At 48.4% G+C, this 26,026-nt stretch overlaps 2 protein-coding genes across 4 annotated transcripts in view; both read left to right on the top strand.

The window, feature by feature from the left end:
* On the top strand, positions 1 to 20,314 carry Psmd9 (proteasome 26S subunit, non-ATPase 9). 3 transcript variants are annotated; one of them, XR_005491591.2, is made up of 7 exons: positions 1 to 274; positions 6,553 to 6,655; positions 10,350 to 10,558; positions 12,539 to 12,640; positions 17,389 to 17,477; positions 18,020 to 18,134; positions 19,996 to 20,314. XR_005491591.2 is itself a non-coding variant. In NM_130430.2 (6 exons), exons 1-6 carry the CDS (start codon positions 137 to 139, stop codon positions 18,045 to 18,047), a joined length of 669 nt encoding a protein of 222 aa, NP_569114.2. In that variant the 5' UTR covers positions 77 to 136; the 3' UTR covers positions 18,048 to 18,251. The 3 variants fall into 3 exon arrangements, 1 of the variants encoding a protein (NP_569114.2); XR_005491592.2 differs by lacking the exon at positions 19,996 to 20,314 and adding an exon at positions 18,401 to 18,737 and having other exon boundaries at positions 35 to 274; NM_130430.2 differs by lacking the exon at positions 19,996 to 20,314 and having other exon boundaries at positions 77 to 274; positions 18,020 to 18,251.
* Positions 20,315 to 20,459: 145 nt separating this feature from the next.
* Positions 20,460 to 26,026, top strand: part of Cfap251 (cilia and flagella associated protein 251) — a 74,728-nt gene continuing 69,161 nt past the window's right edge. Inside the window, exons 1-3 of the mRNA XM_008769275.3 lie at positions 20,460 to 21,455; positions 22,773 to 23,404; positions 24,289 to 24,606. Of these exons, the coding sequence (XP_008767497.2) occupies positions 22,892 to 23,404; positions 24,289 to 24,606 (831 nt within the window). The 5' untranslated portion in view covers positions 20,460 to 21,455; positions 22,773 to 22,891. The remainder of the gene's footprint in view (positions 21,456 to 22,772; positions 23,405 to 24,288; positions 24,607 to 26,026) is intronic.

Below are 26,026 nucleotides of genomic sequence, written 5' to 3'. Positions count from 1 at the left end.
GACCTCGCCCCACCTCCAAACTCAGTACTTGTGCATTGGCTGAAGTATTTTGTCCCTTGGGAGGACCCGTAGCTCCAGCCTCCCGGTGTCCGTAGCCGGGAAACCTGGCGTCCGGCGTTTTAGGCTGAGGTCCGCGATGTCGAGTGAGGAAGTCCGGCACCGGGCAGAGTCCTCTGAGGCCCGTGCGGCCGCGGTCAGCGACATCCAGGAGCTGATGCGACGCAAGGAGGAAATCGAGGCGCAGATCAAGGCTAATTACGACGTCCTCGAGAGCGTGAGTGTGGCAGACAGGATGGGGAGGCCTAGTGATGAGGCTTGGGGTTCCTGCCAAGCAGAATCCTAGGGGGCCTTTGCTGCGGGCCAGACGCCGTTTTTAAGTACTTTCCCCTGACGTGGGATTTATTTTCATTTTCGGAAGCATTAACTTTGCATTTTTAAGCTTCTTGTTTGTTTGTTTGTTTTTAACGCAGCCCCAAGCTGGCCTCGAACTCGTGATCCTTCACAGACTTGTGCCACCGTGGTAGGCCTAACGCATTAGTTAAACTGCCTTGGTCACAGGGATAGAATATTTGCTGAGGCATAGTGATAATCGCCACTGTCACCTTCTATAGGTAATGGTACAAGGTTTGGTGCGCCTTGTACCCCGCTTTTCATTAGGACTTTTTAAGTGTCAACTGTGAGAATTAACTGGGCATCTTGTCACATTGCATGTTGTAGCCAGGGAAGACATCCTTATTTAATCCCAGCACCTGGAAAGTGGAGGCAAGAGGATCAAAACTTCAGGGTTATTCTTGCCTACACAGTAAGCTCGAGGCCAGCCTGGGCTATATTAGACCTTGTCTCAAACATACAAACAAACAAAGTAAAAATAAAATGCAGATTCCAATTGGGGTGGGGAAAAGACTCTGTATTTCGGGATAACTCCCACCTCTGCTACTAAGGCTCCTTTGAGTAATGACAGATAAAGCGCATTACCCTTACTGTAAATGGGGAAACTGAGGCCCAGAGTGGAGCAGATGCACCAAAGAGGCAGTGGTTGGCTCAGTGATGTTTATCTCTTAAGCAGATGTATTTTTCTTAAAACCACAAGTCAGTTTGTAGAGGAAGGGGAGGCTAAATCACACTCAGATAGGCTGGGTGCAATGACTCCTGGGGGACAGGTGTCACATAATGGATCCTCTAGAGGTTCTATATGCCAGGTAGGTGCTGACCATATGCCTGAAAGGTAGTATCTTGTATGTGTGTTGTATCAGGAGATTGTCACAACTCCATTGTTAAGTCGTGTGTGTCCCTGAAGCTCAAAGAGGCAGAGTCAGGGGCTGGAGAGATGGCTCTGAGTTTAAAGACACTGGCTGCATAATCGTGAGAACTGGAGTTCAAATCCTGCACTCACCGTATTACAATTCACGTGTCCCACAAACACCTGTAACTCCACATGCTCGGGGATACATTTAAACAGACACAAATCTCTTTTAAAAAATAATAACCTCTGTGTGTGTGTGTGTGTGTGTGTGTGTGTGTGTGTGTGTGTGTGTGTAAGTAAGAAGTCACTTGTTTTAAGTCACAGACCTCAGGGCTGGCAAACCTTAGACCTGTACTGAAAGTAGGTAAAAAGCAGTTTTTGTTTTGTTGATCGAATAAGTATTTCTCTTTGTAGCTCTGGCTGTCCTAAACGCAGAGATCCACCAGGCTCTGCCTCCCAAGTACTAGGATTAAAGGCGTGCACTATCCCCGCCTGGCCAAAACTCGTTTCTTTTTTTTTTTTTTTTTTCTTTTTTGGTTCTTTTTTTCGGAGCTGGGGACCGAACCCAGGGCCTTGCGCATGCTAGGCAAGCGCTCTACCACTGAGCTAAATCCCCAACCCCCAAAACTCATTTCTTAAACTGAAGTTACTTGCCTACTCAAGGAGAATCATACACCTCACATATTGTCTTTTGGTATTGGTCTATTCTTTACTATTTAGCTGGGTGCGGTATTGTATACCTGCAACCTCACGGGAGCAAAGGCATGGAGATTGCCGCACGTTCAGGGCCAGTCTGTTCTACACAGAGAATTCCAGTGAAACAGCAAGGCCCCGTCTGAACAAACCAGCGGTAGGTAGAGGAGCTGGGGAGCTACTGTCAAATGCATCCCTCACACACTCGAAGACCTGAGTTCAGTCCTTAGAACTCATGGGTATAGTGGTCCTTGTCTGTAATCCCAACTGGACAGGCAGAGACAGGAAGATCCCCGGGGTTTATGGCCAGCCAGTCTAGCCTGTGTGACGAGCTGTAGGCTGGTGAGACTCCCTGTCTCAAAGGAGGTAGACAGTGTTCCTGCGGATGCCCCCTTGAGATTATCCTGCGACCGGCTCATTGCATGGCATGCATATGTATGTGCACACACAGGTACCCCTGCATGCATACACACAAACACATGCATTAAAAACCAAATAAGAGGAAAAATTATAACTGTGCTGCACAAAATCTGAGGCTGTTTTCTCTTAACTGTAAGGTAAGAGTGTATGCTAATTGCTTTGACTAACTTGGTTTTTGGTTGCTGAGGGCTTGAAGCTTAAAAGTCTGCTCTGATTTTTAATTAATTAAAAAGACAGGCTCCCAGCTGGGTGGTTGTATCTCACTTCTTTAATACCAACACTTGGGAGGCAGAGGCAGACGGATCTCTTGAGTTTGAGTTTGAGGCCAACCTGGTATACAGAGTGAGTTCCAGGACAGCCATGGCTACACAGAAAACAGAAAAACAAAACAGGGAAAAAAAAAAAAAAAGACAGGCTCTCAGGTGTTCAGCTTAGACTACATATGTGAGACCCAGTCCCTCCCCCACATAAAAGTAAAAAGAAATTATGAAAGGAAAATGATAAATTAGATATCACTGCTAAAAACTCCCCTTTCATAATACTTAGTCAAGAATATGAAAAGAGAAGCCACAGGATGGAAGGAAGTAGTTGCAAACTGTCTCCTAAGCTGGTGCCTGGGGTGTGCACTAAAAGCAGCAGTAAATCACAGTAATAGATGCACAAGCATCCTCCTTAGAAAAAGGCATAGGATCTAAGTGGACGTTCCCTAAATTAAGTATGTATGGTTGATTAAGAAGCTCGGGCACACATTCAGAGCATTGTCTGCTCTTGCAGAGGACCTGCGACCAGTTCCCAGCACCCACAGACGTGGTAACTCACAGCCATCTGTAACTCTGCTTCCAGGGTATGCAATGCCTCTTCTGACCTCTGTAGGCACCGCATGTACACGGTGCACATCCATACACAGAGCCAAAACACTCATACACGTAAGGCAAAGCATGCCGAACGGTCAGAGCTATTAGGGAAATGTAGTTAAAATCACAGTGAGAACTGCCTCATACTCACCAGGATGGGTCTAACGAAAATGTAGGTGATATTCTAGGAGACCACGGAGAAATTGGAAATACCATACAACTGTAAAATGGTGTAATTGCTGTCCAAAACAATAAACAAGGAGTTTACATATAACCCAGAAAAACCATTCCTCATTTGATATTTTGATTGTTGCAAACATGTCATGCAAAAATCCATTTACATTTGTATTGAGAACTTTGGTTCCTTTGAAAACCACAAATACAGGACTATGCCTGGCTTTTGTTATAATCCCAAGGGGCGCTGGTGACTGTGGTTTGCCGCATGCTCTAGCAGCAGCCTGAGTTTGCCAGCTGCAGACAGTTTCTGTGCTTGTGTGGCATTTGGGGTTTTGGGGACTTTTTAGAGGATCTGTAAATGCTAGGACCCTGAGTGGTGGAGTTGTGGTTGGTTGTTGGGTGGTCGCTATGGGTTGCTGTTGGTCTCCGTTGGTTAACTAATCATGTGCAAAGAAGAAGAAATTGGGTGTCCTGGCCAAACTTGCCCCAAGGAACTCAGAGGTTCCTACTCAGCTGGAAGTGGTCTGATGATAACATTGCCCCCTCCCCTCTGTCCTTTCTCTCTCCTATCTAGGGGGTTGAAAGGGTGGAGAAGGGTGGGAGAAAGAACCCACAAAGTAGCTAAAGTCGGGCTTCACACATTGTTTAAAATGCCTAGGAAGTGCAAAGCCACACATTCCTTCAGCCAACGGATAAATAGAACACAGTCACCATACACAGGTGCTGACAGTAGAAGGACTCCTGAGTTAATCATGCTGTAAATGCTTGCCCGTGCTATCATGTATATCATGTGTATCATGTATCTTGAAAGCCATGTCAGAAGGACGTTGTAAAACACCTTGTATTGTGCATGTTCTGTCTTTCATCTGGCTATCTCCTAGTACTTCCTATATAGCCCAGGCTAGCCTTGAATTCTTGGCAATCCTGCCTCGGCCTCCTGAGTGCTGAGATTATAGGTCGGCACTGTGACACCTAGCTTCCTTTGTTAACTCATGGCTGGCTAAAAGTCCCAGCTGGCCTTGAACTCGCTCTTTAGTTCAAGCTGGCCTCAAATTTGCAGTTGTCCTGTCTTGGCCTGCCTCCATGTTGGGATTATAAGTGTGTCAGTGTGCTTGGCATTGCATGGTTTCACGTGTATGGCATGTCCTGTTCTGAGTCTCAAATGCCCCTCCCATATTAAACGTTTGGTGCCCAGGGCGATGCTCTCGAGACCTGGTGGAACTGTGAAGAGGCAGAACTCTGTAGGTCACTGATGTGTGCCCTTGCTGGGGTGGTTTCTGTAGGTCACTGGGGGCGTGCCCCTCGCTGGGGTGCTGTAGGTCACTGGGGGCGTGCCCCTCGCTGGGGTGCTGTAGGTCACTGGGGGCGTGCAGGGGCAGTGGAACCACAGGCTTTTGCTTTTTCTTTTTTTCCTTCTTTCCTTCCCCCCAGGATCATGATGGAGTGGCTTCCACAATAATGTTCTGCTTCTCCACAGAGTTAAAACGAAGAGTCTCCAGATATACCCACCCACAAACACCCATCAGACAGCGTGTAACGAGTCTGTCCGTTTGTGTGCCGAAACTTCAAGCCTCTGAGCCCCCATGAGCCTCTTCCCTCTATGTTGGTTATGATACTCAAACATATTCTTAGAGTTTCAGAGGTACAGTGTGAGAGCCTGCCTCAAATAAATAGTTACTAAAGCGGGCCCCAAAGCGGAGGTGCCTCTGCTTCCAGTGACTCAGGAGGCTCCTCAGGAGGCTGAGGCAAGAGGATTGGTTGATTCCAGCGAGCTGGGAACAGCCTGAGTAAACAGTGAGACTAAATGTAAAGTGTTAAATGAATGTGTTGCTTTGAGTAAGGAATACATTTCCCAGTGTCCAGATTCAGAACCTGCTAATGTTTATCAAATACAAAAGTTACCCGTCCTTGCCTAATTCCCAGCCACTCAGTCCGTTTCCTTCCCTGGAGGCAGCCGTGCCATCCAGTGATGAAGGGACCTTGCTATGCCCCTTAGGTCTCTTAGTTTTGGAAGAGTCAAGACCTGGTCTCACTGCGGTCTCTGGAGTTTGCTTCCTCTAGCATCAAGGCTTCAGCTAAGCGTCAGCGGTTGGGAGGAAGGAGTTGGAGGGGTGAGGTCAGGGATGGGGCGGAGAGAAGGCTCTGAAGGCTTTGGAGTGGTTTGATGTTGCTTTAATTAACTAGGTTTGGAGAGGCGATCTCATGACTCCACAGCTAACCTTGAACTCACTGGATAAGCAAGGACGAACTTTGGTTCTCCTGCCTCTCCGTCATGTGTCACCACACTGGCTTTGCAGGGGTGGGGAGGAGTGCTGGGCAAGCACTCTAGCACTGAGCTCCATCCTATAGCCCTACTTATTCTGGTGGGTGGTTATTTGGTTTTTGTGCTGTAGAGAATTAAATCCAAGATTGGCATGTGCCCGTCTAGTGCCCTACCACTGACCTACGGTCCAGCCTTGCTTTGTGTGAACTGTTCTCGTGCACTGCTTGTGTCTTATTAATGTGTGTATGGTGTGTGTGGGGGGGGGGGTGTTGATGCACAGAGTACGCATGGTGGTCAGAGGACAGCTTTGTGCAGTTTGTGCTCCTTTTCCATTTTTTTTTTTTTAAGATTTTATTCATTTATTATATATAAGTACACTGTAGCTGACTTCAGACACACCAGAAGAGGGCATCGGGTCTCTTTACAGATGGTTGTGAGCCACCATGTGGTTGCTGGGAATTGAACTCAGGACCTCTGGAAGAGTAGTCAGGTGCTCTTAACCGCTGAGCCATCTCTCCAGCCCCCTTTTCCATCTTTTGGGCCCCAGGAATTGAACTCGGGTTGTCAGGCTCAGTGGCAGCCATCTTTATTCGCTGAGTCATCTCTGTGGCCTCAATGCTTTCATTATTAAAGATCAATTAAAAATGGTACCTCCTACAGAGAGTAGCTGTAAGGACACAGTTAAAGGACCTGGTGTGTGTTAAAGACATCACTGTGTGGTCCTTGCTGTCCCTTTTATCATGAGTTAGAAGGGCAGAGGTCTAGGGAATTGCATCTTGATTACCTGTGAGATTTTTTTTTTCTTTTTTTTTGGAGCTGAGGACTGAACCCAGTGCTCTACCACTGAGCTAAATCCCCAACCCCTCCTGTGAAATATTTTTAACCACATATCTTTCTTTCAGCAAAAAGGAATTGGCATGAACGAGCCTCTAGTGGACTGCGAGGGCTACCCCCGGGCAGATGTGGATTTGTATCAGGTCCGAACAGCAAGGCACAACATCATCTGTGAGTGACCCTCTCTGGGGCTGTCTTGGCTTGTGGTGGGGGGGCAGAAGACATGGGGGTGATTTACATTGAGCATTATGAAGCTTCTCTGCTTTGTCTCCATCGTGGAACTGAGAACCAAGGGGATGGGGAAATGGCAGAGTTCTGTGTTGATGGCTTAGTTTTTTTATTTTAAATGCTTTGCTTCAAAGTGAGATGTGGTGGCACACATCTTTCACCTTTTTTTTTTTTTTTAATTCTTTTTTTCGGATCTGGAGACCGAACCCAGGGCCTTGTGCTTGGTAGGCAAGTGCTCTACCACTGAGCTAAATCCCCAACCCCCACATCTTTCACCTTTACACCCAGCATTCAGGAGGCAGAGGCAGAGGCAGAGGCAGATGGATCTCTGTGAGGTTGAGGCTAGCCTGGTCTACAGGGTGAGTTCCAGGCTAGCCATCTGGAGAAAAACCCTGTCTCAAAACAAACAACAAAAATCCAAGAGCAAACAAAAAACAAACAAACAAAAAAAAACTTGGCTTCAAGCTGGTGTGGTAGCATACAGCTATAAAGGTCAGGAGTTTGTTGTAATGGGATCCGATGCCCTCTTCTGGTGTGTCTAAGACAGCTAAAATGTACTCATACATAAAATAAATAAATCTTTTTTTAAAAGAGGATTTTAAAAAAGAAAGTAAAAAACAAGGAATGAAAACTTTACTTTGTTATGGGACTTCATTGAATTAAGAGTGGAAGCCCAGACCAGTCTCTCACCAGCCCCATGGAGTCCAGGAGGCAGCCCTTCAGGGTAGTGACATGGCGGCCACTGTGCAAGCAGAAAAGACCTGGGCTGGCTCTCAGACTCAAGTATGCAGTGTAAAGGTCGGCAGAAACCAGGCTCTGCCTGTCTTCAGCGCCCAGGCTGTGTTCAGGCAGGAGGCAGGCGACAGGAGAAAAGGTTCTGGCGTCCCACCCTGAGTTCACCGTTCAGTTAGCATTTTCCTCTCACAGCCGTCTGCCTGTCAGGAAGGCTGAGCGAGCCTGCTTTGCTGCAGGCCCATCACGCTCATGAAGTACCTGGCAGAGCATGGCACCTGCAGAGGACATTGGGTTTGTGTTCCTGCTGTGACAAGCCACAGATGATTATTATCTCTGACAGTTCTGGAGGTGAGCCCGTCCGAAAGTCTGCTGACAATCCAGGTGTCTGTGGGCCTGGCGCCCCCCAGTGGCTGGGGCTGGTGTCATTCTTTTTTTTTTTTTTTTTTTTTTTGGTTCTTTTTTTTTTTTTTGGAGCTGGGGACCGAACCCAGGGCCTTGCGCTTCCTAGGTAAGCGCTCTACCACTGAGCTAAATCCCCAGCCCCTGTCATTCTTTATCTTTGCAGAAGCCACCTGTGTCTGTCTTCTGGCTCTTGGCTGTCATCCTCTGTCTTTAGCGACCACATCTTTCTTTTTTTTTTGGTTCTTTTTTTTCGGAGCTGGGGACCGAACCCAGGGCCTTGCGCTTCCTAGGTAAGCGCTCTACCACTGAGCTAAATCCCCAGCCCCCGACCTCATCTTTCTAACCTTTGATGCTGCTATCAAATCTTTCCTCTTCCCTCCTGCCTCCCTCTTTAACTTGTTAAGGCCCCCGTGATGATACTGGGCCCTCCCAGAAAATCCAGGCTCATCCCTCCTCTCCGGGTCCAGAGGTCACGTGTGCTCCAGCTTCTGGGTGAGGATGCGAGCATCTCTTACTTGGCACTGGTGGATAATCAGCCCTCCATCCAGTTACAGTAGGAGACCAGTCACGCACGGTTTGCACCTCATGGTTTCCACTGAGGATGTGGTGGCTTTGCCTGCAGTGTTCGGGTAAAGAAGCTTCTATAAGCGGGATGCAGAGTGAGTGAGGTGGGTGCAAGCTCCCTCGAAGCCACGCTGTGGTGACAGAGCACCTCAGAGCATCCACTTCCCTGAATATTCCGGTTCTAAAAAGGTCCAGTTTTATATTAAAGCGACTAAGGAAGTGCAGAGAATAGGAAAACCGTGTGAAGACAGCCAGTGGGAGGGACATCCTGAGCTTCACCCCAAGCCTCTCAACCCCCAGGGATGTGGCCCACTCCCTTCCACATAAGCAGGACCTGGCAGGTTTGAGGAATGCTGATTATCTTCGTGTTCCAGTGCCATTCTTTTCCTACTAATTTGAAATACAGCAGCATTATACACTGTGTGTGTGTGGGTGTGCGCGGGTGTGTGCATTCACTGCTGGGAATGGAACCCAGGGCTGCACGCTAAGAACTTACTGTACCACGTGGGGTTTTCAGTTATGCCGAGCCTATTTCTGGCCATTTTACACTGTTCTACTCTGTGTTAATTTTGTATCATCTTAATGACTTTATTAATGTGATTGAACAATTCCCCCCATTAGTATTCTTTTGAAAGATTATTCCCACAAGTTTAATGTATTCTTCTTTTTTTTTTTTTTTTTTTTTTTTTTTTGGTTCTTTTTTTCGGAGCTGGGGACTGAACCCAGGGCCTTGCACTTCCTAGGCAAGCACTCTACCACTGAGCTAAATCCCCAGCCCCTAGTTTAATGTATTCTTAAACATGGGCTTTTCTTAAGGACCAATCCTAGGCTTACATTGAAATTGGGAAGGTTGTACAGAAAGGTCCCCTATGCTGAGTCCCCAGTCTCTAATCACCAGCAAGTGCTAGCACGGTATGTTTGTGACAGCTTAAGTTTAGTTCTGAAATTATTGCTGTGGAAGGGTTTCCAGGCGATGAGAACCTTTTGAATTCTGATATGGAACTGTAATGTATTAGCAACTCAGTCATTGGTCCTCTCACCCACAGCAGTGTGGGGAATACAGGTGGATTGTGTATACGACATGGACTCCACTTTAAACCTTCCTGGCCTGGTGTCTGTTTTTAATCCCCTCACATCTGCCTCTGTGGGCTGAGTATCCAAGTCCCCTAATTCCTGAGGGCCTCACCTTTGCCCCACAGTGACAGGAAGGCTGAATGACCCAACAGCCCAGTCAAAGGCTCCTGTAGAGTTGGGGAGTCTATGACCCGGGTGTGGGTTGACTAACAGGGCGACGGTACCAGGCTGCCTTTGAGACTATGGAGTGAGTTATATTAACCTAGTGGTCTGGGTTAAATAAGGAGTGGGGTCCAGGGAAGGAGGAAAATAATTTTTAAGGTTTTAAAAGGACATTAAATGCTGGCTGCTTGCAGGACTGGCCTCCAGACAGGATCTGTTGGACTACCACGGATATATCTTATTTTAATTTTTATTTATGTGTATAGGTGTTTTGCCTGTATACAGCATGTGTGCCAGGTGCCTGCAAAGGCCAGAAGAGGACATTAGATTCCCTGGGACTAGAGTTCGAGACAGTTGTGAGCCTCTGTGCTAGGAATTGAACCTGGGTCCTTTCCACTGCTCTTAACTGCTGATCCGTCTCTCCAGCCCTTGATTCAATATTGTGAATTAGCTTTTAGCACTGAAAACTTAGAGGTAGTTCCCTCAAAGCCCTTAGTTTTTAGCCTTTCTAGGAAAATCAAAGATTTGGCAGCACTAAATCTGCCTCTCGAGCCCCATCAGTTGGCAGGAGCCTAACCTACACTGAGCATCCCACACATGGCTCACTAGGCTCTTGTGTCACCACTCTTGTGAGTGAATTCAGGTGTCTCTTCTCATCTTCCTGTGTCCTGAGCTGTCTTCCCTTGTCTTTTCTATCCAGGTCTCCAGAATGATCACAAGGCACTGATGAAGCAGGTGGAGGAGGCCCTACACCAGCTACATGCTCGGGACAAAGAGAAGCAGGCTCGGGACATGGCTGAAGCCCGAGAAGAGGCCATGAACCGTAGGCTGGCCTCGGACAGTCCCGCCCTACCCAAGGCCTTTGCCAGAGTGAACAGTATCAGCCCTGGTTCCCCAGCCAGTATTGCGGTAATTTTGCTGACTCCCCCAAATCTACTCTTAGCAGTACCATGAGTTAGGTAGCCCTGGGTGCGGAGGCCTGCCAGAAGCCAGACCCACCCTCTCATTCTGTGGCTGAATTCCTTTATCCCTTTGACACATGCTGGCCAGAGTTTGGTGTACATTGGGTCAGCTTACTGGACTCATGGAGAGACCTGTTGTGGGACCCCAGGGACACAGTGTAGAAGGTGATACATGTCTCCCCATTAAAGGCGTGGACCCATTTCCCTGGACAGGGAAGGAAAAAAGTGACGAGAGCTTGAAGTGATGTCGGTGTCCTTGGATAGATTCTTGAGCAGTGTTACTGGGCTGCTCACGCCGTGATGACTCACTGCAGGGTACAGCGTGGCCACACATTAAGTACCACTGCCAACTTTAGAGTATTTTTTATTGGTGCTGAACAGAAGCCACTCAGGACTTGCTAACCCTGGTATTCTTGTCTGCACAGACCTGCCCATTCTATGTATTTCATAGTTATATGCAGTCCTGTTTTCAGGGTTCGTTCAGGGCCTAGGCACATATGAAGGCTTCATTACATTTTACGGCTGAGTAATATCCGTTATGTTCCAGGCATGTGCTTGGTGGTCAGTTAACGGATGTCTGGATCTCTTCTGCATTGGGGCCGTTATCAATAATTCGGCTGTGAATATTCATGTAGAAGTTTGTGGCCATGCATTTAAATTGAACACTGTGGCTGGGCAGTATTCCCGCTCTCCCTGTCTGACCCACGAGGACAAGTCACACAAACTTGAAGCAACCCCAGTCAGCACACACAGCCCCAGGGAAGCAAAACTGGATTCTTTCCTTTATTTTTTTTCTTTAGTATTTTGAGACAGGGTGTCTTTGTGTAGTCTGGCTGTCCTGGAACTCAATCTGTAGACCAGGCTGGCCTCAGACTCACAGAGATCCACATTCCTCTGCCTCCCCATTAAAGGCGCATGTTACCAGACAGAACTCAATTCTGAATCCAGATCCTACAAGTCGTCCCAAGGCTGGGGGATAAAGGGTGGCTCGGTGATTAAGAGCCCTGGCTGTTCTTCCAAAGGACTCGGGTTCAGTTCCCAGGACTCGAATCGAGGTTCACAATCACCTGTAACTAGTTCTAGGGGATCCAGTGCCCTCTTCTGGCCTCCATGGGCACCTGACATACAAGCAGGCAAATACCTAAACACATTAGATAATAAAATAAAGAGCTTTAAAAAGGTCACCAGACTACTGGGTGAAAAGGTCACGAGGCCACGGGGTACAGTGGTGTATGTTCATAATCCCAACCACCGAGGCAGCGGAGACAGACTCACGCAAGTTTGGGCAACTTAGGAAAATGCTATTTTGAAATAAAATCAACAAAAGACTGAGGGTGTAGCTCTTTGGTAGAGCTCTTGTCTGGCTTGGATTCCCAGTGCTGCGAACAATTTTAAAAAGCAAAATAAAGCCAAGTCATAGACTGCACACGGCACACCAGCTCTTTAATCAGAGCTGCATCCGCACCACCTGGTACCTCACTGCAGTCGCCCTCTGGCGAGTGTTGTTACAGAGGCCAGTAAGCGGTGGCTAGGCTTAGATCGGAAATGAAAGGACCTCGCTGGTTCTGGCTGGCCTTAGGCCTGTGGCTGCTGCTTAGGGACTCGGAGGGCCAATGTTTGCTTTGTCTCAAAAAAAAGTATGCCTAGGCTAACCTGCAGCTGGAGCCTTTTACATATCCGCAAGGTCTCTGTTGGGCACATCTGGAGCCCTCTTGCTAGATCTGCCCTAGAAAGAACCTCCACGGTGAGCTCACTCGCTGATCCTCCATGAGGAGTTTAGTCTTCGACCTCCTTACCTAGAGCCTGCCAAATGTTCCCTGTAGAAGATAAGCTCTTGACCTTGCCACTGAGTTGTATACTGAGCAGTAAAAACGACCAGAAACGCATTCAACCTCTTAGTTGGTTTTTAATTTTCTCCTGTCTTCAGGGCCTGCAAGTGGATGATGAAATTGTGGAGTTCGGCTCTGTGAACACCCAAAACTTCCAGTCTCTGCAGAACGTGGGCTCTGTGGTGCAGCACAGCGAGGGGGTGAGTCTGGGTGCCTCACAGACCACAGAGGCATGCTGCTCACACAGTTCAGAGGGTAGGGTGGAAGTCCAGGAGCAGAGTATCACAGATTCAGGGTCTGGTAGGGGTGTTTCCTGGTCCATAGTTTGCACAAATGATGGATCACTAATTCTGTCACCAGGGCTCCACCCCCATAAATGTCACCCCTCTAAAGTCCAGTCTCCCACTCCATCACACCAAGGGGTTAGCCTCACAAAGTGAGAGTTTTCCAGAGGGAAGCAAGTGTTCAATCCATAGCGCTGGGGGTCTGTCTGGGTTACACAGATGATGGCCCTTCCTGGTCATCCTGTCTAGACCCTCCTCTGTGTCCGGGAGCTGTTCTGGAAGATGTCTTATTTTGGCACAGGCCCTGTTCCCCTACAGCTGTTTGTGGGGTACAGTTGTCCATCACTGCTTTCTCAGACCACGTGATGTTTCCGGCTTCACCCAGCACGACCGTGTGTGTGTGTGTGTGTGTGTGTGTGTGTGTGTGTGTGTGTGTGTGTGTGTGTGCGCGTGCGCACGCACGCACGCACGCACGCACGCACGTGTTTTCCTTGTGAAGCCTGTGTGTAAAAAAGGGTTGCAGGCTCTGGGAGGGCCATTGACAACCATTTCTATTTGAGACAAATTACATCTCAGATGTTGGGGAAGTCACTGTGTGGCCTAGGATGATCTCAGACTTTCTGACTGCCTTTCCTCCAGTGCACTGGAGTTATGAGTGTGCTCCTCCGTGCCTGGTTTTACGTAGTACTGAGCCATCTCTCCAGCCCATGCATGCACGTCCTGATTTCTCTGACACATAGATTTCCCTGGAATTTATTTTATAATTAGTTAAATAGTGTAATTAGACACCCATTACCAGGTCACTCTTCCCCCAGATAGATATTAGTTGTCCCGGTACCATTCATTATTATGAGTACTTAACCCGCTAGTTTACAGTCACCTCTATTAATATCATAGGTGGGTGGTGCTCTATTTGGGATTGCTTAGAAGACTCCGTTTGTCTTGTTGGCTTTCCTTTAATACCATTTAGAAAGTTAGAAGGCCAAAACCACAGGTGCTGCTTGTCTGTTGGTACAACGGTTCTCAACCTTCCTAACGCTGCGACCCTTTAATACAGTTCTTCATGTTGTGGTGACCCCAACCGTAAAATTACTTTTGTTGCTACTGCACAACTGTATTTTTTCTCCTGTTACAAATAGTAATGTCATCATCTGTGTTGTCAGGTGGTCTTTGGAGACTCCTGTGAAATGGTGGTTCTCTCCAAGGAGGTTGCAACCCACGGGTTGAGAACCACTGGTCTAGCTGGACAGAAAGTCAGCCATTCCTGCTAGACCTGCCAGGACGTCAGCAGACACCATAGCCACCCAAAGGCTCCACCTCCATCCCGTGGTTGGCCTGAGCCTTCATTTCTCACGCTGTGGCTTCTTATCTCTTAGGAGTGCCTTGTGAGATCCTGCCCGCAGTCGGGGAGAAGGGAATTGGGGATCCTGAAGGGAGGCGTGGGAGAGGACTTGGGACATGCCATCCATCTGTCCAGGAGGGTCTCCCCTCTCTGCTCGCCCTGTGCTCACCCCTCTGGTCTCCGTAAGCTTTCCTCTGTTACAGTCGCTCATCTCTGTCGTCTCTGTCCCAGTGTTTGTTTGTGGCTGTCCAGCCTTGCTAGCCTGCTGTTCATCATTTCAGTGAAGCCTGTGACGGGGACTCACCCACATCTCCAGCTTTCAGGGTTTTCTCCTAGCTTTGGAGAAACAGCCTACCGTATCTCAGGATGAAGGCTTTGAGTTCTTTCTGAGGTGAAAAGTGAATCTGAGTGGACTTGCCTCTGCCTCCCAAGTGTAGGGATTACAGCCATGCTCCGCCATGATGGCTTTGTGTGGTAGGCTCTGTAGATTCGGCTCCATGTGCTAGGTGAGCCCTCTACACAGAGCTGCGCCCCAGTTCTTCTTCACACACTTTCCCCCAAGTACTGGGGTTACAGGCGTGCGCTGCTGTACCTCCTACCATGCCGCCTCAGCACTTCTCTCCAACATGGTTCTTTGCACTCAGATGAAGAGTTGGTAGATCATGGATGGTGTGTGTGTGCCTGTGCATCATCCGCTGTGTATCCACGTAGGAGTGAGGGACACTTAGGGTGTGTTTGGGTGGTGACTGAGAGTAGATTCTGGGCTTAATCTGCATTCTTCTACATGAATGTAGCCTTTGCTTCTTTTTTAAAGATTTATTATTTTGTATGTGTTTTGCCTGCATTTGTGTATGCATTCCATATGCATGTCTGATGCCCATCCAGATGAGAAAGGGACATCGGACCTCCTGGGTCTGGAGTTACAGACAGTTGTCAGCTACTCTGTGGGTACTGGGAATTGAACCCGGGTCTACTACAAGAGCAGCCAGTGCTCCTAACCACTGAGCCAACCAGCCTGCCAGCCCCAGGTCCCAGCTTCTTTGCTAGGACTATAGATCTTCCCTTAGAAGCTTTTTCCAGAAGACTATTGGGGAGTCCCGTATGCCAGTCAGATAAAAGCCAAGCTGCCATGGGGAGTTTGAAAACCACACAGCTGATCTCGGCCCTGATCCTCAGGGCCCTACTTGAGAGTCAAGAGTCAACAAGACCCCAAATGTGGCTGTGCTGTTAGCGTTTTGGTGGTCTCCAGTTGTATCAAGATTATGCTTTTGCTAGCAAACTTTCATCAGCTTTCCTTGTAGAAATGCAGGTCTGAATAATCAAATTCTATACTCTCAAAGCCCAGGAAATCTCCGTGGAGAACAATTACTATCTTCATCTAGCAGGGTATGGTTCAGTGGTCCATCCATTTCCAGGTGCCAGGTCGTGGCTTTGATCTACAAAACTGGTGTTGTTGTTGTTGTTGTTGGTGTTGTTGTTGTTGTTGGTGTTGTTGTTGTTGTTGGTGGTGGTGGTGGTGGTGTTGTGAGACAGTTTCTCTGTGTAGCCCTGGCTGTCCTGGAGCTCACTATGTAGACCAGGCTGGCCTCAAACGCACAGATCCAATTACCTCTGCCTCCTGAGTGCTGGGATTAAAGGTGCACCACCATGCCAGCACACTGTCTTTTGGCTTTTGTTTCTAAAATACTTTGTGTGTGTGTGTGTGTGTGTGTGTGTGTGTGTGTGTGTGTGTGTAGCCTTTATTATAAAAATGATGCGTGTCTAGTTCAGCCACAGGAATGTAGTAAATAGTCCATTACACATTACAACATGGGTATTGAAGACATGAGATAGGGCTGGAGAGATGGCTCAGCGGTTAAGAGCACTAACTGCTCTTCCAGAGGTCCTGAGTTCAATTCCCAGCAACCACATGGTGGCTCACAACCATCTGTAATGAGATCTGATATCTTCTGGTGTGTCTGACAGCTACAGTGTACTTATATATAATGAATAAATAAATCTTTAAAAAAAAAGAAAAGAAAACATGAGATAAAGTGACAGACCAACCACGAAACCATGTGATTCCTCAATGAAGTCGTCCTAAAAGGCAGATCCAGAAAGATAGAAAGGAGATCTGCTGGTGGTTGCTGGGGCAGGAGGGCAAGGATGAGGACTGCTGGCCGATGGTCTTTTGGATAATGCAGACATTCCACAGTTGGATAGTGGTGATGGGTCTGAGTGCAGGAGACGCACTGAGCCAGACGTGATCGTTATTGTATGTAAACTGTCTCAGTAATGAGTATACTGCAGATTTATCTTACACACAAAATCACATTGCAAAAACATTGAAAGTACAGATCAGAGCCCTGCGTCTCTCCCTCCCTAAGTATCTCCCCGTGTGTGCTTACTTCTGGGCTTGGGGCTGGGCTCCAGCATTGAACAAAACCAAGAGGGGGTCCTTGCTTTGAGAGCAGACGTTAAATCCGTGTTCTGGATATGCAGTTTCATATCCTGACCAGTGTTACCAGGGGAGGCCCAGGAGGGCTGGAGGAGGGCAGTGGGGTCCTGCTTTAGTTTGGGCTTGAAGGAGAGTGTTGCTAAGGGTTGATCTTGGCAGGTATAGAAACTGTGTGGAGGGGTTGGGGATTTAGCTCAGTGGTAGAGCGCTTACCTAGGAAGCGCAAGGCCCTGGGTTCGGTCCCCAGCTCCGAAAAAAAGAACCAAAAAAAAAAAAAAAAAAAAAAGAAACTGTGTGGAGTGGCCGCTAGAGAGCGCCTTCAGCTGGTTCGAAGGCCTTGGAGGCAGAGGGAGAAAAGCTTCCAAAGGGTGTTGATTGGCGCTCAGAACCGAGAGCATGGAGAATAGGGGAGAGTCTGGGAGGTGAGGGGTCAGGCCACTCAAGGCCAGCCTTGGAGTCCCTTACCAAAAAAAAAAAAAATTACCTTCTTTTCCTGGGGAGCAGCAGGAAACTGTTGTACCCTCCCAAGCTGGCAAGAGCTTATCTTAGACATTGCATAGTGCTAGTGAGAAAACAGGTTTGGGGGTTTCCCACAGTGGGTCTGTGTCCTAATAGGGTCTCAGGTAGGGACCAAGTGTCAGATACCGGAACTTAAGGAAACAGTTCTCATTCAAGTCACCATAGTTCCTACCACTCTTACCCTCCCACCATTTTTTAATTTCTTAATTTCTTCCTTGTCCTTTAATGCTGGTGACCAGCGAGAGGAACCTGTCCAGTTAGGGGCCCAGAGCAGTCCATTTCATGGTCAGAAAGTGGTGTCTCCACATTCTGAATCTGCTTGAGTGGACGGAAGCAGGGGCTTGAACGACCTTCTTTGCCTTTCAGAAGCCCCTGAATGTCATGGTGATCCGCAGAGGGGAGAAGCACCAGCTCAGACTGACTCCCACCCGCTGGGCAGGAAAAGGACTGCTGGGGTAAGGCTGGGGTCTGATTCCCTCATGCTCTCCCACCCTGGTCTTGATGGAGGGTGTGCTCAGACAGAGGGCTGGGGGTGCTGGCACCAATGGATAGTGTGCTCAGACAGAGGGCTGGGGGTGCTGACAGGTCCACTGAAGGATGGTGGTCCCCAGAGTGTGGAAACTGGTGGCTAAATAACCTTTCTAATGAATAAGGCTGCAGGCAAGAGGCAGTGGGTCCTCAGGTCATCTGAGAGTCTCTGCTTCTCAATCCTGGGGCATTGTCTTTAAGAGAAAGCAAAGTAGCCAGCAAGATGGCTCAGCAGGTGAAGGAACTTTCTGCCAAATCTCTGACCTGAGTTAGCTCCCAGGATCCACATGGTGGCAGGAGAGAACTGACTCCTGCAGGCTGTGCGTGGCACACGCACGCACACTCTCTTACATACACAGGGAATGTGAATACATTAAGAAGTACAGTCTTGTTCAGAGAGAAGTGTGTACCTGCTGGTTTCCCAGGCTGGAGCCGTCAAACCTGAGCGGTGTCTCTTTTTCTCTTACAGCTGCAATATTACCCCTCTCCAAAGATGACTGCTTCCTGGGAGCTGCAGGAGAGCTTCTTCAGCTGGGCCCGCGCTTGGCCTGGGGGATTTCCTCATTCTCTCGGCTCCCTCAAGTGTAAGGATCTGGAAGAGAGTGGCGGACGCCTGAGCGTCGAGGTGGAAGAGACGCTTTGGCTGCCTGATGTAGTCTCTGGGTTGAGGCATTATTAAAAATGTGGTTTGTGCTTAGCTACGTCTTGTGCAAAGTGCAAATTAGCCTGTCTGGGAAGTCTCTAGATTATGAGCCAGTGAGTGAGGGTGACGCTGGCAAGTAATGATCTGATGTCATTTTCTTTTTTTTCCTTTTTTTTGTTTTATTCTTTTGTTTGTTTTTTGAAACAGGGACTCTGTGCAATTCTGACTGTCCTGGAGCTTCCTGTGTAGACCAGGCTGGCCTTGAGCTGACAAGAGATCCTCCTGCCTCTGCCTCATTAGAGGCATGTACTAACATGGCTGGCTAGACTTTGAGAAATATGTATTATACACATACATACGTACATAACACACACACACACACACACACACATATACATACATACATACACACATATATACATGCACATAGTACATTTCTATATTTCCTGTCACTTTCAGTCCCTCTCAGACGTCCTCTCATGCTCACTTTCTAGCTGCCTGCCCTCTCTTTTTCCTTTTTAAATAAACAGCCTACTGAGTGCAATTTGTGCTTCGGGTATATTCATGGGTGTGGGCTCTTCCCTGGAGGAATGTGGTCGACCTTCCAGAGACCACACCCCTAAGTGCCGCAGGGACTTGCATCTCCCTCCTTTCTTTCTGAGTCAGGGTCGCATGTAGTCCAGTCCTGCCTCAGGTTTACCACAAAGCTGAAGATGTTGTGCTTCTCCCTGCAACGTCCTCCTGCAGGACCACACGCCTGGGGCGGGGTTGTGCGGGAGATGGGATCTCATGAGTTCAGACTGGCCTGGAGCTCAGTGTACCGGGACCGGCCTTACACTTGGGATCTTCCTGCCCTGGTCCCCTGGTCTTCTGGTGTGTGCCACCAAACTTGGCTGGTTGTCATTGTTACAGGGTTCTTTCTCAGATAAAGCCAGTTTTGCAGTTACGTGATTATGACCATCGTTCAGTCCCTCCTGGATTCCACATGAACTCAGAACCAAGCTCAGAAGGAGTTGGAAAAGAAGTTGTGCAAAGCAAATCAGTTCCCGAGCTAAAGTCAGGTTGATTCTTAGGCTGGAAACTGAACCTGGACCTCATAACTCTATGAGTGTTCATCGTGGGGATGAGCAGCTAGCAGTGCTGTGAGAGTCTGATGCAGCCTCAGAAGTTGGGTCAGTGTAGCCACCATAGCAAAGGCCAGGTAGAGGTGGCTCAAACTTACAACCCCAGCACTCAGGAGGCAGAGAGAGGTGCATCTCTAAGTCTGAGGCCAGCCTGTCTACAGCATGAGTTCCAGGACAGCCATGGCTGCACGGAAAAATCTGCTTCCAAACAAAATTAGCAAAGGTCACAAGGTCTCACAGGTTGCCCAGTGTGGTGTTGGCTTCCTCTTCAGTAACCCACTGGAAAACAGCAGACTTATTTACTTCTACAATAAAAGACCCTGCAGATAGCTCCTGATTTGGGCTTTTGTAATTGAGCCTCCCCACAGGGCAGTGGTGGTGATGCACCCTTTAATCCCAGCACTCAGCAGACAGAGGCAGGCAGGCAGATCTGAGTTCGAGGCCAGCCTGGTCTACAGAATGCGTTCCAGGACAGCCAGGGCTGCACAGAGAAAACCTGTTTCAAAATACAAAGAGATTGACCCTCTTGGGGTCGGCAGCGTGGGAAGGTGAGGTGCGCTTGCTGTTGTCGAGGTGAAGGGGTTTGTGGATGCCACTTCCTTCTGATTTTAAGATGATAAAATTGGTGTGGGTGATTCCTAGTGACTCCGTTTTTCTTCCTTTCTCCATGTGCCCCAGTCATTCCCCAGTTGCCACCCGTTTCTGTTTTGGATGTCTGGCACTTTCTACAAGGAAGCTTGTGTCCTTGGATTGGATTTGCTCAGGATGGAGGCAGAGACCAGCTTTCTCTGATGGCAGTCAGTACTGATGCGTGCTTCCTGCTTTGACTACTCACACTGGACTTGAAAGCCTCCCCCAGGCTGCTTCATCCAGACAGCCCCACGCATCCCTCTCTTGTAGCCAGACTTGCTATGTTTACTTGTGTTTGCTGTTCCCGTTGTAGGCTAGAAGTCCAAGTATTTTCCAGCCTCTATAATAAAACGCAGCTTGTACCAACCATTCAGTTCATCCTCTCTGAGCTATGCACCTCATCACCAACACTCGGACATGCGAGGTGGTGGCACTTGTTGGGAGTCATTCATAGTCTCCCATAGTGGGGGCAGCAGGCCTTGGACAGCTCAGGATGCCACCTTTGGGCTCCTTTGACTCGCTTCAACACAAACATCACTAATGGACTTAACCAAGCTGAAATGTTTCGTGCTAACAGCAAGATGATGCCCGCCACATAGCTTCAATCCCAGTTAGCTAAACTCTGCATGCTGTGCCCTGGCGAGAAGGTGGGCGGTTGGGTGCAGCCTTTGTGAGGCCAGAACATTGGGTTTAGTGCTGGGAGAATCTTGCTAAGTGATTCACCATTTCTTGCATGGCTTCCTGGAGAGGCATGAGCACACATCTGTTTACCTTGCACTGACAGGGAACTGAAGGAACGAATCACCCAAATCAGCCCGGTGGACAAGTGAGCCTTCTCGGGTTACTCAGAGGAGAAAACCCCACGGCACTGTGGATGTACAACTCCAGGCAGCTCCCCGGAACTCTTTCACACAGAGTAAAGTCTTGTGTGGCCCAGGCTGTCTTGGACCCTTGTGGCTTCATCTCCCTAGTTCTGGGTTCGCAGGTGTGACATCACACCTGACCCATCGTCTAATTTTGATTTATGCATTTAGTATTCGTTCATTCACTCATCCATTTATTTTACTGCTTTTATGACCCCCAGGAAGGGCTGAGGGATTCCCCACCCCCCACCTCCGAGTTTTCCGAGCATGCCTCTACCCTCCGAATGCCCAGTCTGAAGAAAATAACTACAAACACTTTTTCATTACGTCTTGTCCAACTCTGGGAAAGTCAGAATTGCCAGTGTGGGGAGTAGCTCTAGCGAAGTGCCCTATAGGAAAAAGCTAGAGCGAGAGCGGCTAACCCAGCAGGGGGCAGGCTGGGCCGGTTGGAGGCCGCTTTCTGGGCACGTGATTACCATCCCGCTTCCTGGCTTTCCTGCCGGGCGCGACTAGCTGTTGCCATAGGGATGGAGCTTGGTTGGCAACGGTCACTAGGGAGTATGGACAGGAGCCACTGGCGATCTCTTGGGATTCCTCGAGGCAGGACGACCCAAGGCTTTTGAGGAAAGACGTGGGAGCGACCCTGTAAGTGTGAAGTGAAGGGTGCGGCTCGGGTGGGGGCCCTGGCCAGGCAGGGGGCAAGGGTGTGGGGTCTGGGAAGTCCTCAGGAAGAGGAAGAGGTCACTCCTGGATCTAGTTGTAGGATAAACCAACACATCTGTGGCATTGCCCCTGCCTGGGTGTGGAAATCGTCCGAGCGAGTGTGCTGGCAAAGTGGCATTTTTTTTTCCAAACAGAAGAACTAAATTCTAGCTCTGTCCGTCGCAAATCACGCTTCCCAGAGCCACAAACTTTTTCGTTTCTTTTTTAAAAGAAAGATTGGGCTGGCCCAGAACTCAGAGTGATCCTCCTGCCTCTCCCTCCTGAATCCCGGGATTACAGATATGGGCCTAGCCCTCCTGCTCCCAAACTCTTACAAGAATTCTTGTAGGTGCAAAATAAGAGAATGTATCAGAGGAATTAAATTTTTTTTAAAAAAATGATTTTATGTGCAAGAGTGTTTTGTCTGCATGTATGTCTGTGTGCCACCTATGAAATGTCTACAGAGTACAGAAAAGGGTGTCAGATCCCCCTGAAACTCAAGTTCCAGATGGTTCTGAGCCACTGTGGTCAGAGCTGGGAATCAAACTTGGGTCTTCTGAAAGGGCAGCCAGAGCGCTCTTAACTACCCAGCCATCTTTCCAGTCCAGAATTAAAATTTTTTTAATTTATTAATTTATTTATTTATTGGCACCATGTTAGATGTGTTGAAATCACATGACAACATTTGGGAGTTGGTTTTCCCACCATGTGAGTCCCAGAGGAGGGGGCTCTGTCTACCTTAGGCAGTCAGACTTAGGGTCTCACCTACCCGAAAGGTCTTTTAAACTGTCAAGTTCTTTGCAAAAGCTTTTGCTTCCCACCCCCCATATTACCTGATACCCCCACCATCACATTTTGTGAACACGTGGTGGACCTGTGTTGAGTATTTGACATGTATCACCCTAGTCTTCAAATCAGGCTAGGATTATCATTTTTATTTTTGCCTGTGAGCAAATTTGAAGGAAGGGCAAAGTGACTTGTGTCTAGTCACAGAACAAGGACTGTGGAGGGAACCTTTAACCGGAAAACTTACATTTCAATCACCAGCCTCCCTCCCTCTCTTATCCTGCCAGCAGGGTTTTGCAAATGCTTGCCTTATATGTTTTGCTGCCTGTGGGAATATGAATTATTTAAAGTGAGAAGACTCTCAGATCCGTCCTAGAAAGATGGGAAGCCCTGGAAGTCAATATTTTAAAGATTTCTGAGACTTAAGCTAGGCTTTCCCAAGTAGCTGGCAATTCCTTTTTTTTCCTCCCACAGGAAGGAACCAGAACTGTTTCTGCCCGTTTCGACGTGTTAGCACATCAGGAAGCTGGCATAGGAAACAGAGGGGCCTGCTGAATTTATGTCAAATTTTCTGTAGAGGAAACTACAGAAGAATGTCAGATAAAGAAGAAAAACCCCTGGCAGAATCCAGAGAAAGTGGAGACATGGACAAAGAGGAGGAGGGGGAGGAAGAAGAAGAAGAAGAAGAATATAATCCGAGTTTTGAAGAAGATCGTTTGCAGCAGAGCCTAACTGAAGGCACTCTGTCCTGGGAGGAGTCTCAGGAGGACGGAGAGGGACTGGAGGGGAAGTGGATAGAGAAGGAGGAACAGATAGAGGGAAAGGAAGTGAGAGGGGAGGAGGAGGAAATGAGAGGGAAAGAAGAAAGAGAAGAGAGATGGGAGGAAGAGGAGACAGGGGAAGAGGAAAAAAGTGAGGAAAAAGAGGGAAGTAAGGAAAAGGGAGGTGAGGAAGAGGAGAAGGTAGAGGAGGAGAAAGAGAAGAGTGGGGAGGAGGGGAAAGATATTGTCTTAGAGAAAACGGAGGAATCGAAAAAGTATGAAACACCAATCCGCGTGGGTGACATTGTCATCAGCTCCGAGTCTTCCACATCAATATACTCAGTGGTGAGTCCTCCCCGGAGCTCATCCACCCATTTACATCATTTCCTGCTTAGTGTATGCCAGGCTGGGGGAGTGCAAAACCAAAGGGAGACACGGCCCTGAGGCTGGAGAGCCATGCAGTTAGGAGCCCTTGGCCGTTCTTACTGAGGGCTTCCATGGTGAAATGTCCTATAACTTCAGATCCAGGGAATCCAATGTCCTCTTCTGGAGTCCTGGAGCACTCGCATAACACACGCACGCACGCACGCACGTACCACATAAACATACACATTAAAGAGAAAAGAAAACGGGGTTGGGGAGTTAGCTCAGTGGTAGAGCGCTTGCCTAGGAAGCGCAAGGCCCTGGGTTTGGTCCCCAGCTCCGAAAAAAAAAAAAGAAAAAGAAAAAAAAAAAAGAGAGAGAGAGAGAGAGAAGAAAACCATATACAAAGTTCAGTCGTCATGAGATGCCTAGGGGGGTGCTTTAATCCAGTTTGGAGGCAGGTCAGCCCAAGCCTCCATGAAGTGTGTACCCGGCTTGTAAAAGGGTCAGAGGGTCGACTGAAGGTGAAATGTACTTGTCTTGGGATCGAGTTCCTGTGGTGTAACAGTATGTGGTTTTCTCACAGCCTGTTCCCCCCAAGAGAGAACTCAGCCCTGGTCCAAGGACAAGACTCCCAGTGGGCCTACTGTGTGGCCTTGGCTGTGTGGGCCTGTGAGAAGGTGAAGAATTAACCTTCTAACACACAGCCGTGATTCATTTCTTTAGTATACAGTGTCCCAGCCTCCCTTTCGAATCACCCATTAGCCTGCGACCGACTGACCGGGCGTGAACAGAGGCAGGGGATGGCAGCATGTCTGTAGCCTTGGGTATGACACGCAGGGTCAGAACCGTGTTTCCCTTTAAAGGCCGGAACCCCAGAAAGCAGCAAGTCATCCTTGCACTCCCAAAGTCCTGAAGTAAGCGAGATTTACCAAGATGTCAGTATGAAAATGGACTCCTTGGAAGAAGCTGTCGTCGGGTCTCAGGAGGAAATTGGCCAGGAGTCAGAAGGCATTTCAGACCAAGAAAAGGAGGAAGCAAGATTCGGGAAACCATTCTTCCCCATGGAAGAAAGACAAAAATTATTCCAGTCCAAAGACCTGGGTGCCAAGGAGTCACTGGTGTCCACCTCCACAGAGGACACATTGTTCCAGAAGGAGGACGACTCCAAGATGTACCCTTTGGTGAGTGTAGTGGTGTGACATTCCTATGAGATAAGGCATCTGTGTGTGTCCAGGAGGTTCCAGTGTGTGCACGGGTGTGTGTGTGTGTCCATGTTCATGTGAGGGCCGGAAAAGAGCCTTGGGTGTCTTCCTTTGTCCTCTGTTCATCTTTGTTATTATTACTCTATTGGTTTTTTTTTTGTTTTTCTAGACAGGCTTTCTCTGTGTAGTCCTGGCTCTCCTGGAACTCACTCTGCTGACCAGGCTGGCCTCGAACTCAGAGATCCACTTGCCTCTGCCTCTGGGATTAAAGGCATGTGCCAACACCACCCAGCTTTTTGGGATAGGGTTTTCTATTGGCTTGGAATTTACATTGTCAAATAGCCTAGGCTGCCTGACCAGTGACACCCACCTCCAGTCCCCAAGATCCACTGTCACTGTCTCTTCAGCACTGGGATTTACCAGCAACTCACTTCTCTCAAGCCTATCCTTATAAAAAAAAAAAACAAAAACAAACAAAAAAACCCTAAAAACGAACTAGGGGTGCATGTTTTCAAACTAATACTTTTCAGACAAACTAAGTCTTTATAAAGTTCTGTCAAGAGCTGGGGGGCAGCCGGGGGGGTGGGGTCAGGGGTCAGGGAGAGTGGCACCCCCATGTGTTAGACCTGGAACTTGATGGTGACATCTGGGTTCAATGGCCGGCTCGGCAGGGCGGAAATGCCCTGCATAGCTTGACTATAGCATTAGGGTTATTTCCACAAGGGAGACTCCAAGTCCCTTTCTCTTCCTTTCCTACCCTCGGTTCTTTTTCCTCTTCCTCCTTCACTTCCACCTCCCCCCCAACTATTTGCCAGTGCTAGGAGGAGAGCTTTAAGAACTTCCCAAACCCCCAGTCAGAAATGAGGCTGGAGAGATGGCTCAGTGGTTAAGAGCACCGACTGCTCTCCCAGAGGTCCTGAGTTCAAATCCCAGCAACCACATGGCGGCTCACAACCATCTGTAATGGGATCTGATGCCCTCCTCAGGTGTGTCTGAAGACAGTGACTCATATACATAAAAATAAGTAAGGGGTTGGGGATTTAGCTCAGTGGTAGAGCACTTGCCTAGGAAGTGCAAGGCCCTGGGTTCGGTCCCCAGCTCCGAAAAAAAGAGCCTAAATAAATAAATAAATAAATATAAGTAAATCTCTAAAAAGAAAGAAAGTGACAAAGCTCTGGCTGTCCCTGGAAATTCGCCCTTGCTGCTCCTGACAGGTCCCACCCCCTCAGGAGGCACCATCTGTGAGGCACAAAAAACATTGTCATTTACCCAGAGAAGGAAGAAGAGGCCCCTCCCCACCTTGACTCCTTCCCCATCTGCTGCTTTCCAGACCAGTTCCTTGTGATTCGCTTTTTGGTTCGTCTTTCCCAGCCCTCATCCCCCGCTCCCACCCCTACCT

The sequence above is a fragment of the Rattus norvegicus genome, chromosome 12, assembly GCF_036323735.1.
Source record: "Rattus norvegicus strain BN/NHsdMcwi chromosome 12, GRCr8, whole genome shotgun sequence".
Taxonomy (NCBI): domain Eukaryota; kingdom Metazoa; phylum Chordata; class Mammalia; order Rodentia; family Muridae; genus Rattus; species Rattus norvegicus.
Note: the sequence above shows the minus strand (reverse complement) of the source record. Positions and strands in the feature narration are given on the sequence as shown.

What these genes read in the sequence shown, in the direction of transcription:
- Psmd9 (NM_130430.2), top strand. Translation starts at nt 137, where the DNA reads ATGTCGAGTGAGGAAGTCCGGCACCGGGCAGAGTCCTCTGAGGCCCGT. An exon ending in AGCAAGGCACAACATCATCT is followed by an intron (nt 6,656 to 10,349) that starts GTGAGTGACCCT and finishes TTTTCTATCCAG; the next exon opens with GTCTCCAGAATGATCACAAG. An exon ending in GTTCCCCAGCCAGTATTGCG is followed by an intron (nt 10,559 to 12,538) that starts GTAATTTTGCTG and finishes TCCTGTCTTCAG; the next exon opens with GGCCTGCAAGTGGATGATGA.